This window comes from Ylistrum balloti, unplaced genomic scaffold, assembly GCF_031769215.1.
Source record: "Ylistrum balloti isolate Yb309-2 unplaced genomic scaffold, AGI_CSIRO_Ybal_v1 Utg369624, whole genome shotgun sequence".
NCBI lineage: Eukaryota > Metazoa > Mollusca > Bivalvia > Pectinida > Pectinidae > Ylistrum > Ylistrum balloti.
The window spans coordinates 384,745-400,299 of NW_026781893.1; the positions used below are offsets into that span (position 1 = coordinate 384,745).

Consider the following 15,555-nt stretch of genomic DNA (forward strand, 5'->3'; position numbering starts at 1 on the left):
AAGAAACTTAAGTTCGCTTGTTTATCAGATATCTCTTAAATGCCTGAATATTTATTTACTATTTTGTTATTTTAAACGTTAAAGAAATTCATACGGTCTATAGATTTGGCACACTTACAACAAACGTAAACATAAATATAGTGATGAGGGTATTTCATTGGTGAAATCGTCCACGGGAAATACCACCTAGATTTACAGGAAATGAAATGTTCTGATAATGATTTGAAAAGAAAAGTTCCACTATAACATCGAATTCAATATTCGGTAGTAGGACGGCGATCCAACCATGCCTTGATTCTTGGAACAGACCTCACTCGATCTGAATGTTTTTTTATCGTAGGACTCGCAGCATAAATATTATGTTTACTTGTGTCAGAATTCATCTTTTCCAAGTAGTCACACACACTGAACAATGCGATGTCAGCAAGCGTAAGCTGTAAGAATACACAATATTAACGTTAGAATACACTGACAACACTTTTAATGAGCACTGTAAATGTACAAATTAATCACGTTCGATTAAGTTTTGGAAAAAATATATATTACTAAAAAACAAGTCTAAATTAACTGTGGCAAACAAACATGGTAACTTTATTAGACATGATTGAAAGTATTATGTTAGTAAAAAACCACTTATGTCACCAAGAAACATCTTCTGTATAGTGAAATTGCAAATCTTAGAAGCCGCGAAAATGAATCAGTCTACAGTAGTTATATCTTCACAACCAACCTCACTCTTCCGGAACACCTGGTCTTATTCTCCTTGTACTTTTTAAGGAGTCTCCGCGTAAATCTTTCTTTTGTTCACATTTTGGCCTAGTGTTATGGAATCTGCGTTTGGTTTATGATTTTGTTGCCATGTTGGTATTTTCTTGATTTTGTTTTTGTTCCATACGGTGACATATAATTTTTCATTATTATTATATTTTCATACTCGACTGATATATGAGACAGGTTTCGCTTACTGAGCGTCTGATAATCGTGAAATCCTAACATAGAATCTCTTGTCGTAGACAGACAGGATACGTGAAAGAAGTCGTACTTACCTTTTGTGCAACCAACCAATCATTTTCTCCTAGCATTTCCGTGAAGATTTTAAAAAACCTCGGCACTGTTTCAGTTATAAATGTCTTCATCCTATCGGCCTGGAACATGATCGCATGTAAATGTTATTCAGATGTTGTTAAACGACCAATAAACTCACTGTAGCGATATATTATATTAATGATATATACTTCATGATTAGGTAAAATAAAAACGTCAAATGAATCGAAACATCTATAGACGAATAATACACATACCTTTTTTTCTTCGTCTTTTTCATAATATAATTTGATTATGTGAACCTCAAGATCCTGAAGAGTTCCAATAACTACGTCAACCATGGTGTTATCGATATTTGTTTCACCATAAAGACCTGCAATATACAGTTCATGTTTTGAGTTTTTTTTTCTTTACAATCACCAATCAACAATATATTTAAGGTACGATGTACATTAATAAACATGCATTGTACCGAAAATACCATTCCAAACGAACAAACAAGTGTCAAGGGAAGTTAATCAAGGACTGGGTTAATTGCTCATCAGTCAGGACGTCAAGGAAACTGTCAATGACATTTTTTCTATGATTAATTGATCTGCCCCACGAAAAACCTCAAACACATTTCTGTAACCACCTACCATCTCATTCTGATCTCTGGTACATTTCAGTGATATATAGAGGAACCTGTTCCCCAAAATATTGACTAAATCGGGAGCTAAGAACTGTCTTTAGTACTACATTTCAAGACTTCGCTGGATTAGCCTTTCTTACATATCCACCCAAACCGATGGGGTCAAATAGCTAATTATTAGCCTTTTGTACCAAAGGGGTCCTATTGAGTAAAAGGCACGTTGACTAGTCCCATCGGTGTTTTCTCCCATATTGATGAATATGCACCCAAATCCTGCTTAGACTTCACTGGTCGGCCATATTCTGCCATTCAGATCCATCACAGGACATGTCAGATCAATAATTACCTAAACACCTATCTATTAACATTGGTGCCCGAGCAACCAATCATTGGCGTCTCAACGTCACCTAACTCACAACTACTTATCGGTATTGAGGACTAGGCCACACCTTAATATATGAGGTAACCTGAGCGTGCAGCGATGTATAGTTTTTACCTACCCTCCCCCTCCGAAAAAAAGTTGCATCGGGTGTTGTCACATAGGTGGACAGAGTAGAGGGGACCCGTGGAAACAAAGCTCTCAGCTAAAATACCCCCTCCTCTCCTCCCAAAGAAAACAAATATCCGTTACAGTAATAATTTCTGTTTTCCGCTCCCCCTTCCCCTCTACTCACTGAGTTGCATAATTTGAAAATAATGCCAAAAGCATATCAGTACCATGTTTCCGAGCGACATAGCGAGCTATGGCCCGGCTTTGAGGAATTGTCTCGCCGTGGACCTCAAGAATTGGAAGTTTACCCTGTGGTGTATCTGTAACAGAAACATAGTTGTACTTTGAAAACATATCATAAGTGCATTAAACTTTATCAAAGCTAAAACAAAGGTATGACGAAAACCTCTAGGAATAGAACGTTACTTATATGAATTTTATCTTTTGTTTCATTTATCCCTTTGTATCACACACAATATATTGTGTTACCTATGATAACATTGCATTCAGTCAAGATCAAACGTCAACGTAAATGACAACTGACAGTACATATACTTGAATCCTACACCTCCTCCGATAGACAATTGACTATTCTGACCCGATATAAGATGACCACACACTTTCTGATGAAACATTTGAATCTTTTGATAGATAATATGGCTTGAAATGATTTAATCAAAAACTTTCTGAGAATAAGATGTTATGCTAGCAAGATCAGAAGCCTTTCTCCAGATCGACAGCATGGTGACTATACTTATTGTACAGAACACGAATAGTCCAGGATATTACATGTATACCTAAATATCGTATGATATTTCCAACCATTCAAAAATATAGATATGTTCATTTCACAATGTATCTATATGTGCCAGTGTCCACCTGTTTTAAACTGTTTATCAAATTACTGCTGTATGATCCAGTATATCTTTTGTCAATTTCTTTTCTGAGTTCTGCTGCCAGTGGCTACATGTCTGAGTCACTATGACAACTTTTATATCTAGCTGTCTGAGACACTATGTCGACTGCTGCTAGTGGCTACATGTCTGAGTCACTATGTCGACTGCTGCTAGTGGCTACATGTCTGAGTCACTATGACAACTGTTATCTCTAGCTGTCTGAGACACTATGTCGACTGCTGCCAGTGGCTACATGTCTGAGTCACTATGACAACTGTTATATCTAGCTGTCTGAGACACTATGTCGACTGCTGCCAGTGGCTACATGTCTGAGTCACTATGACAACTTTTATCTCTAGCTGTCTGAGACACTATGTCGACTGCTGCTAGTGGCTACATGTCTGAGTCACTATGTCGACTGCTGCTAGTGGCTGCATGTCTGAGTCACTATGACAACTGTTATCTCTAGCTGTCTGAGACACTATGTCGACTGCTGCCAGTGGCTACATGTCTGAGTCACTATGACAACTGTTATCTCTAGCTGTCTGAGTCACTATGTCGACTGCTGCCAGTGGCTACATGTCTGAGTCACTATGACAATTGTTACCTCTAGCTGTCTGAGACACTATGTCGACTGCTGCCAGTGGCTACATGTCTGAGTCACTATGACAACTGTTATCTCTAGCTGTCTAAGACACTATGTCGACTGCTGCTAGTGGCTACATGCCTGGGTTACTATGACAACTGTTATCTCTAGATGTCTGAACCACTATGTCGACTGCTGCTAATGACTACATGTCTGGGTTACTATGACAACTGTTATCTCTAGATGTCTAAACCACTATGTCGACTGCTGCTAATGGCTACATGTCTGGGTTACTATGACAACTGTTATCTCTAGCTTTCTGGGCCACTGTGTCGACTGCGGCTAGTGGCTACATGTCTGGGTTACTATGACAACTGTTATCTCTAGATGTCTGAACCACTATGTCGACTGCTGCTAATGGCTACATGTCTGGGTTACTATGACAACTATTATCTCTAGCTTTCTGAGCCACTATGTCGACTGCGGCTAGTGGCTAAATGTCTGAACAACTGATATACTTTGACTGCTATCTCCAGCTGTTTGAGCCAATATTACGACTGATTCTTGTGGCTACTTGACTGAACCATTATGACAAATGTTATTTGTGGCTAACAGTCTGAGCCACTCTACCGGCTACTATTATTGGTCATAGGCCAGATCTATAAAAGCCAACATTCTGGGCCACTTCGTCGACTCCTTTCAGTGACAACATGTCTGAAACCGTAATGACTGTTCTAACACGTGTTAATTAACACTTTCTTACTTGGTTTCAGCTCCAACCAATCCTCCTGTTTGATTCGGACATCTTCGAAGTCTACACCAGCAGCGAAAAAGGTCAGCCTGATCACTTCTGCTCCTCCTCTAGCATCAAAATATGTAAGTTTGTATGAAGGCATGTTACTTATTACTCGTATGTGCAACAGTTATGTTGGTATATACGTGTAACGTCGACGATTTCCGACTCAAATTGCCTACCTGGGTAAATTTGTAGGTCGTGCAATGTGGCTGTTACACATATAATTAACCAGTTGAAGTCACCTAAACCTTGTCAGCACACAGCCCATGACATTGAATCGTCCATCAAAAACTATCTACAGTGGTAAATTGTGGCTGAAACAAATCGGGAAAATGTGAAGCATAGCATGACAAATCAGTAACCACGCCGCTAGGAGCAGCTCTGTGTCAAAAACCAGCCATTATACTACATGTAGGTTTTGTAGTTAAGTAAGGTCACATAATGTACTCAAGTACAATTTTTAAATGTGCTTTGTGTTTTGTGTCGAAGGATATAGTTGATTGCGTTTCTCCTGTGTCTTTATAAATGAAGGCTCTTAAAGGCTGATGTGTAGTATTTAAGAGTGGTGTGTAGTATTGAAGGGTGAAGGGTAGCATTCAAGGATGTCATATAATATTTAAGAGTGGTATGTAGTATTGAAGGGTGGAGGGTAGCATTTAAGGATGTCATGTAATATTTAAGAGTGGTATGTAGTATTGAAGGGTGGAGGGTAGCATTTAAGGATGTCATGTAATATTTAAGAGTGGTATGTAGTATTGAAGGGTGGAGGGTAGCATTTAAGGATGTCATGTAATATTTAAGAGTGGTATGTAGTATTGAAGGGTGGAGGGTAGCATTTAAGGATGTCATGTAATATTTAAGAGTGGTATGTAGTATTGAAGGGTGGAGGGTAGCATTTAAGGATGTCATGTAATATTTAAGAGTGGTATGTAGTATTGAAGGGTGGAGGGTAGCATTTAAGGATGTCATGTAATATTTAAGAGTGGTATGTAGTATTGAAGGGTGGAGGGTAGCATTTAAGGATGTCATGTAATATTTAAGAGTGGCGTGTAGTATTGAAGGGTGTCCTGTATTGTAAAGAGTTTCTTTTGGTATTTACTAGTGTTGTGTGGTGATTAAGAGTGTCGTGTAGTATTTTAGAATGTATACTATTTAAGGATGTCGTGCAGTATGTCCGTTCACTGTATATTGACATCTGTATGAAAATGACCTTTGGGTTTTTCTTGCCTAGGAAACATTTAGATTGATTAATTCTGACGACGACGAAATCGCTGTAAATTGTCGTATATACTCGTATGTACTATAATTTGGCGTAGTGATGACATAAATACCAGTTGGGAGTTCATAGCTTTGACATACCTCCATCTAGTTTACATAGACCTGAATGGAAAACTGTTGGTAGAACGGGAATATTAGCTAATGGTGTCTTATGTTATTTGATGGTGTCGTGTGGTACAAGGATGGACCATTTCAAGGAATTGAAGAGGAAATTACGATCATTTAAGAAATAAATTACTAGATGGGAAATTTAAAATGTTTATATTTGCACAGTTCTCACATCTCGATATTAGCAATATATCTGTATCACCACTCTAGATTTATTTTTATAATACCAGAAGGGTTTATGCAAGTGTTTGCTGAGCCAGGTGAACCGACTGTCGGGTCAGGGCTCTCGAATATTTGTTGTACAACTGAGTATATGAACTACATATATGTCAATGCATTGTTTAAAAAAACGCCATTTGCATACGTCATATGGCATCAAGCGATAATGTTATATCTTTACACAGCTTTTGATGTTGGTAGTCCATTGAATATGAAACAATGAAAACAGAGATGTAATATTCACTTTGTAGACTCCTGCAACGAAAAATAAGAAGCAAAATATATTTTAGGATACATAATGAATGGCATTGACTGGGTCACGTCTCTTGGAATAAATTGACCTCTGTTCGTTTGAAATATAACATAACAAGAAAATAAAAAGTTTATGAAAGTTTATTTAAATTTCAAGATCTCTCATGGTTATGTCAAATGGATAATTACTTGCGCTCCAGAAATATTATGATTTGAGAACAATCTCTGTCATTCCAAATTGACTTTGCAACGGTTGTAACAGACAATGTATGAAAACGCTACCAGAAGCGTCGTTTTGTCATGTAAGTTTGAAGGTAGTAGATCGTGACGATACTTTTATTTATATACATATAAATCGAAAAAATTATTAACAATAAGGTAAATAAGACAAAGGCTGAAATTCTATGATAGGATTCACTATCTGCATTCAATAATCATGTAAAGCTCAGAGTTTGTCACGTGGTTGTTCTGAACAAATATCACGTGGAAAGGTCAATGATCTATGGCTTCATTCGTAGCATAGCAACGGTAACAATAAAACACAAATTGTAAATCTAACGGGTCTGAGTTTTGTTTATCAAGTGTTATTACAATAACATGGTAACCACAAGTTCAAAAATCAGAATCTGGACGGTTTGCCAACCAAGCCTTGACTTTTGGATGGGACTCCACTTTCTTAGCATGTGCTTCCAGTTTTTGATGTTTAGAAAAGATCTTATTGTCCTTAGCAAAGGCCTGAAAAGAGTTAAACACTGCCAGATCAGCAACCGTCATCTGAAAGAATAAAAATCATTATCTTTAGAACGACTTGAAATAGATAAATAAAATAAGATAGGGAACGAACACACATATTGCTTAAACACATTTCGAAATCCATCATCTGTATTCAATTCAAATATATAGGAGATTAATAAAAAAAACATGTAATATATATATGCGCGTGTAGCATATAATATTCAATTACGATACAATTGCGCTTAATTCAATGCATTGCTTTTAAGAAAAATCTTGCATGCAAAATGTACAAGTAGAAATCTTGTTTATTGATCCATGACACACTGAGAAGATTTGTTATCGAACGCACAAGAATTTAGGAAAAAAAATCATATATCGTAAGTGCAATGCATTTGATGTTACGCATCAATCTGAGAATATATTATTACAGGGAAGGTGGAACGGATGTTATAGCACAGTAAATTAAGATGAGAATGCAATTTTACAGGGATTGTTAGACGGATGTTACAGAGCAGTCGATCTAACCTGAGAATACATTAGTATTTTGTTTGTGGAACAATGGAAACTATTTAAATTTGAGTGAGAAATCATGGAAATCTGTTGTTGGCGAATACAAAATATAATGATCCGACGTGCAGTTCGGAATGATTAGTATTTAGAGTGCGAAAATAATGATCTTTTCACAGTAATAGAAAAACAAAATTGTTTAAAGGAAAAACATTTTTCTTGAAAATGAAAATATTTCGTTGTGCTTACCGCATCTCCAACCAGATACTCTTTGTTTGCAAGCATTTTCATGAATATATCCAAATACTTTGGCACTGTTTCCTCTAAGAGTTCCTTCATCAATTTGTCCTGGAAATTTCATTATACAAATCTATTACTTAGGTGTCTTTAACGTTCTCTAACAACAATACTTTGTCAATATATGAGAAACACTATGAATTGGTTCATTGTTTTACAAAAAACATGTTAGGTAAGTAAATATGTACGAATGGAAGTGAACAAAATTATACTAAAGTTTATATGAAGTACCTTGTCTTCCTTTGCAAACATCGCTTTGATCTTTTTCTCAGAAAATTCCTGAATAGTCTCTAGAACGACATCCACCTCTGTCATTTCGATGTCATTTTTTCCGTAAAGTTCTGTAAAATAAGACAATGATTTAACAAATTTATGTAGCTTGTAGATATGAATATATTAAAAATATTCTTTGTGAATACGAATGGCTGATATCATAATGCAGTTTACGAAGTTTGAATATTATAAGTGCTAATCTGACGAAACACAAAAAAATACACGGCAATTATAAACAAAAGCATATGGCCCTTCTAGCCATTGTCATGAATGCTGCAATAGTGATATTAAAACAAATGGCATGACAATGGTGGGAATGGATGATGACATGACAATGGTGGGAATGAATGGTGACATGACGATTGAAAGAATGTATGATGGCATGACAGCGATTGGGAGAATGAATGATGGCATGACAGCGGTGAGAATGGATGATGACATGACAATGTTGGGAATCGATGATGACATGACAATGGTGGGGATATATGATGGCATGACAATGTTGGGAATGGATGATGACAACAATGTTGGGAATATATGATGATAAGACAATGTTGGGAATCGATGATGACATGACAATGGTGGGAATATATGATGATATGACAATGGTGAGAATGAATGTGTATGGTGACATGACAATGTTGGGAATTGATGATGATATGACAATGGTGGGAATGAATGGTGACATGACGGTTGAAAGAATGTATGATGGCATGACAATGGTGAGAATGGATGATGACATGACAATGTTGGGAATATATGATGACATGACAATGTTGGGAATCGATGATGACATGACAATGGTGGGAATATATGATGACATGACAATGTTGGGAATCGATGATGACATGACAATGGTGGGAATATATGATGACATGACAATGTTGGGAATATATGATGATATGACAATGTTGGGAATGGATGATGACAACAATGTTGGGAATATATGATGATATGACAATGTTGGGAATGGATGATGACATGACAATGTTGGGAATATATGATGATATGACAATGGTGGGAATGAATGGTGACATGACAATGTTGGGAATATATGATGATATGACAATGATGGGAATGAATGGTGACATGACAATGTTGGGAATTGATGATGATATGACAATGGTGGGAATGAATGGTGACATGAAGGTTGAGAGAATGAATGATGACAAGACGATTGAGAGAATGAATGATGACATGACAATGGTGGGAATAGATGATAACAAGACGTTGGTGGTAATGGATGGTAACCTGACGATGTAGGGAATGGTTGAAAAACGAATACCTTGCAAAATCCTTTAATTTCATTTTCAGATATATTGGTGATGTCTTGTCTTTAAATAGAATGAAATTAATTCACTATATCAGTCGCATATACCCACCTAATTAAGAAATAAAGTGAGCGGAAAACTCTTCTATATCGGCCACTCACCTCGATCTTTTTCTTAAATGAAAGCTTACGGAACAGCTTTCACCAAGATGTATGATAAGGATAATGATTTTAATGTCCTTATTGTAAATGCTCCATTCCTATAAAGAAAAGAAATCCATACATCCCCAATATCTAAAATGTTTACATGTCCAAGTCAACTCAATAGTCAAGTGTCTTATTTCACTATTACATTTGTCGTGCAACATGAGTTTCAAAATATGCAGGTTGTTGAAAATTATGTGGAAGTTCTACGGCCGACATAATGATCTAATTTGGAAATATTGGGAAAAATTCTGTTTCCTTCCGCGATATGAAGTTAAATGTTCTTTAATATGGATTAACCAAGGTTTACATTCAGGTTGTCGTCGATGAAGCAGAAAAAACTTACTTTTTCAGGAGTCTCCGCATGATCATTTTTGTTCACATTTTTTCCTAGTGCTATTGAATTTGAGTCTGGATTTTGATTCTTTTGACATATTTTTTTCTTTGGTGTGTGGTGTTTGTAGGCAAAATAAGACAATTGAATTCTTGAATATTTACCTTATACTCTCAGGATTTATGATTATATTTTGTAGGTTGGGTGGTATTGAGATATTGAGAAAATGTAAGAAATCGTAATATTGTAACATGTACTTGATTGTATTATAGATTTACTTACTGGTTGCACGGGCAATTTCGCGTATTATAGCACCGCTTTGACCAATCATCCTGTCGTCGACTTCCAGGATAGGGAGCATTCCCTGTGGTGTATCTTCAATAGAAACAGATTTGTCCAGGAATAACCGAGCTATTCCACATGCTTCAACTAGTATGTAAACTAATATATCAAAATTTGTAATTGTTCATTAGAGAGGGAAATTGATTGAAGGAGTGACAAAAAAATCTGTAAATATCTATGTTGCATTTTTCTTCCATGAAAAATGGATCTCCAAATCAACGTTGCCAAATTCACCCAAGACTTTTTCAATAATGAGAGGATGTAGCGTTTATTGTGTTTCTATCAAAATCTAAAGGGTAAAACTAATGTAAAGTTCTCAAAAAGAATACCGGAAAAGCCGCAATAACTTTAGCATTATCTAGCTGCGTAAACCTATACATATAATCTAAGGTCGTTTACACACCTCATACCGAATAATTGTGCAAGCCTAAACTTGATATCGCGGACTAGGTATCACCGTCACTCACAGGAAAACATTCATAATCACATGCAGTAATAGCCAAACGTTATGGCAAGGTATGAAAACAAAATGAACGCCAAAATAAATTGTATTGATTCATGTTTGACCTTTGCCCGACCATTACATTGACTTATGATATAACTTTAAAATCAATCAAATTAATCTTAAAATATTTGCAATATTAGGTAAAACTATTTGTTATAGGTATTTTTTCATTCAAGAACGTGATACTGCTTACTTGGAAATACCAAAATGTACATATTGGGGTCGTCGAAGGAGACGCTTTCCTTTCTGGAACACCTTGTCTTATTACTTTTCAGGGTTTTCCGTGAAATATGTTTTGTTTCAAAATTTGAGTTAGTTTCATAGAATTTGAGTTTGAATTAAGGTGCTGCTTAAATATCGGTATTCCTATGTTATTTTTGTATATCATTTTCATTTATTAAAAGTTTAAGCTGGTATTTTAGAATTAATCAGGAGACATAGACAAAAATTGTTGTTATTATGACTTGATACCTTACATATATTAATGCTGCATGATAAAAGAAAACGCTTCCAATTGGAAAAGTTTGCCTATGGTTATAATATATGCACGCTGTAAACGAGTTTTGACTAATTCTTTAAAACGTTTTCTTACTTGGTTTCAGTTTCTTCCATTCCTCAGATGACACTCTAACATCTTCGTACTTAACTCCACCTAGAGCAAAAGCCAGTCTGGACAATTCAGCTCGGCCTCGGACATTGAAATATGTAAGTTTGTATGTGGGCATGTTGCTTGCTATTCCTCCTTCTAGCGCAGACAAAATAACCAAATTCCCGTGTAAGGTACCACAGTATAGAGCGCTATGTCGATAAACCTAGCAGATAACAGGGTAAATAAGTAGACCGAAATCATTATAATAATTACAAAGAACAGAAAATAAATACATGTTATCAATTGTATCGTGACATAACAGCACGCACAGTCAAAGACAACGCTGTGTTGATAGTCTCAATATATCTAATTTACCTTTAGCTATTCAACATATGAATGGTGTAGATTTTAATCTCACATTGATCTGGAGAAACATTATACCCAGTCTAAAAAGTTTCAAAGCTAACGTCAGCATAAAGAACGAAATGTGAAATAGTCAAAGCAAAAACTTGGTAAATTTAAAGCTGCAAGTTGACGATCAAGGTCGTATTAGTACCACAGGACAGGAATATTATTAACATTTGCACGCAGGGAAAACATGACCAGAACAATTTGTACAAATTGCATTGTCATTCGATCGCGCATTGCAAGCAACATGCATTCTTAAAACAAGTCTTCTGTCTGTAAATGTCAACATTTTATAAATCAACCAGAAAGATGTCAGTATCGTTGGCGAAAAAACGATAACAGTTCATTTATTTTAGTTTTAATCAAATTATAATTGTCGGAGGACAGAAACATCGATAAGGAATATAAATATTGGTCACCCTGTGCTCATAGCCATTTATAACGACCATAAATGACAAGACAAGACAGTTCAATGCATTTTTTGTCATTGAACAAAATAAACTATATCAGAGATGATTGATTATTGTAAGAATCATGAAATATGTTTATAATCTACCTTTCGTTTAAGGAGGATATGTTAACTAGTTTGTTTTAGAAAGAGACTATAACAGAACGTGTAGATTATGTTTTTCTTCGATATCGGTGACTAACTGTAATGCCGTTCTATTTACCAAATGTTTGCATAACACTATGACATTGATTTTTGAAATCATTGCAGGAAGGTTATGAATATTTCCACTACATGTTGATGAGTTTTGACACAGCAATATATGCTTGTCATGTATTTATCCGTTGTGAGCATGCTTTCCTGTGCATTGACAATATGATGGGTGTTGTCACTGTTTACCATGTGGTACATAATTACCTTTTATGTTGTCTTTGTGTTGATATAGTAATGAATGGCAAATGTCTCTGTGTTGAGGCTGTCGTGTATAGTATCACTATGTGTTTACACCATGGTGGTGGTAGATGTTGTCTCTATGTTGAGACTGTGGTATATGTTGTCCTTGTATTCACATAGTAATGAATGCCAAATCTCTCTACGTTGAGGCTGTCGTATATAATGTCACTATGTGTTGACACCATGGTGGATGGTTGATGTTGTCTCTATGTTGTGACGGTGGTATATGCTGTCCTTGTGTTGACATAGTGGTATATATTGTCTTTGTGTGGAAGATTTTGTCTCTATGTTGACCTTGTATTAAATATTGTCTTTATGTTGACCCCATGACAGATATGTGTACATATTGTCTCTATGTTATATATTTTAAGATACGAATACAAGAGAACACATTGTACCCGGCTCTGTCTTACAGTGAACAGTCATTATTTTTCATTTTATTTAATGATATTTTCCAGCACAGTTTCCTTTATGGATCCTCTTCGCTGGACTCATAAAAGTTGCTATCATATTTATAAATTTAACATCCGGTTGTTATACGTATTGTCCCCTTGTTGTTGTTGTACTTTATTTCGTGTCAATTTGAGTAGTTATCCGGTTTGTTTTGAAGCTGTTTACTGTGTTTGCAGAGACTATGTGATCAGGCAAACTGTTTCATACGGCTGTTCCGATAGGGAATGGATTTTTCAGTAGTGATGGTATAGCATTAACTACGTACGTATGTATTGATTTCAGTAGGGGAAAGACGTTACTGTTTTTCACCTTTTGTATCGTGGGGATTTTCCACTACCTGTGTAAAGTAGGCAAACATGTACACACAGATACAGGTAGAAGCGCTGGTGAATTGTAGATTCACAAGGTTCATAAGGTTAGGATGATATACAGATCCCGTCAAACAGGTAATATGATACTATTTACACATACTCAGTATACAAGTAAACGGACGACATATATATACGAACCCCCTACCCCCCAGGTGAAGCAAACAGATTTAGATATAAACACCGAAGGTACAAGGTACGAATCAGTTTACCTGATAAGAAATTTTACGAGCTTGAAACAATAGATATGATATATTTATAATTAGTTTAATCGGTAACGATACATTGATATCATGAGCTCTTCATGGCTTTGATAGGGGTGCCGGGGTCTTACAGGTGATGAAAAACACCTTTGCCGGCTAGTTCAGCGCATCGACCCCGTTTGCCATGATGATCGGCAAGCGTTCTATCAACCGAAAAAAAAACGACCACCCTCCGCTCCTCCCATTCTCGCCATGGTGTTGACAGCCCAAATAAACTGTCATCTCAAAGATAATCACATCAGTGTTTTCAAATACACGTACAATGAAACATGAAAGGAATGACAATATCTGCTGATTAACCATACAAACACTTAATCCCTTTTTTATCGTGTGTGTTACTATATATACAATAAAATTCAATGATAAAGCATTTTCTATCACTGATTCTGTACCAGTTTAGAGTAACGAAATAAAGTGATAATTACGGAGGGACATACATGATGACGGCTTTACTATAATCATTGTGTTTACAATAATATAGAAAATGTAAATGTCTCGTCTTAAATCAGAACTGATAGTGGGAAAACGAATTAAACATGCTTCCCTACAATCATTCATCTATACATATATATAAACGCATACCTGCAACATTTTTATAGATAGAGGACAAATTACATTTGTCAAACGTTTCATGTGCAATAGATTTGTTGGTATGAATAAATGAATTTAGGGTTCTTTTTACACACAGTGTTTATTTTGTTTTCTTAAGTAACACCAATACGTTTACTCAAGTTCTATTTCAAGATAGCAGCAATACTGATAAAACAACCTGTGATGCTGCCATTATGCTGTTGGTTTCAAGAGCTTATTGTCTTATCTTACTTTCTTCATCGATATGGATTGGGAAGTGTTTTATGGTCGTTCGTATGTCTGGTGGCTCCGTTGTTTTTAATTTTTGGTGATGTGACATTACTTGGATTAACCACAGTTATGTGGCAACTGTTATCATTGACACAGAAAATGGAAAGGCTCGTCTTGTTTACCTTGTGCTTTTTCAGAAGTCTCCACAAATACCTCTCTTCTGTTCATATTTGGTACATATTTCATCTAATCTGAGTTTGAATTAGGATTCTGTTGACGTGTGGTTGGATGTTTTTTTTTTGTGTGTTAATTCATTCACATTTATATGACTCAGTTGTTGTAAACGTTTCAATATCAATGAATCTAAGACCGATTATTTATATGAATACGGAAGGGATTTTCAACACTTACTGATGAAGTTAATCATATGTTATATTTGTCATTTCTTCATATGTAGTATAATCAAAGTTCTTTAATAAGTTTCCAATGTATAATGGTAATAATAAATACAATAAAAATGATAACAATTAGATTATATAATTATACACCTCCATATCCATATCGTAATATGTATTTCCATCGACCTTGATTGTCTTAACTAGCCTTGCTCATTTCCAGGTTTTCGGTTATTTGCATTAATTTCCGACGAGTTCCAGGGGAACATAACAACTGCAAATAGTAACCTACTTCATTGTTCTGTATTAAATGTACGGAATTCCTGATCCTGATTGAGAAATACGTTTAGCATCATTAATAAGCTTATCTGAACTTTAACTCCATCTTACAACATGGATACAGAATAAGAGCCGAACTGTTCAGTACTGACAGTATGGTCAGTGAAAGCGAGACGACCGACTTTTTAATGTTTATATATTAGATTGGAACATATTGACACTTGTCCACTGATACCAATAAACCGGTTTCGTGAACTTTACTCTGCCACGTACGAAATTGTCCAGCGAGTAAAATCTTACAGCCCGAAAAGGAAGCATTGTACAGTCTACC

General features: G+C 35.8%; 1 protein-coding gene across 1 annotated transcript; it reads right to left on the bottom strand.

Annotated features, from left to right (window-relative positions):
- Window positions 1-254: 254 nt before the first annotated feature.
- LOC132550530 (hematopoietic prostaglandin D synthase-like) lies at window positions 255-11,492 on the bottom strand. Its single transcript, XM_060214623.1, has 9 exons — window positions 11,360-11,492; window positions 10,203-10,295; window positions 8,071-8,180; window positions 7,792-7,890; window positions 6,933-7,074; window positions 2,393-2,485; window positions 1,302-1,417; window positions 1,047-1,145; window positions 255-434 (listed from the first exon to the last, which is right to left on the bottom strand). The coding sequence occupies exons 1-9, from the start codon at window positions 11,490-11,492 to the stop codon at window positions 255-257; spliced, it is 1,065 nt and encodes a 354-aa protein (XP_060070606.1).
- Between the last annotated feature and the right edge of the window lie 4,063 nt (window positions 11,493-15,555).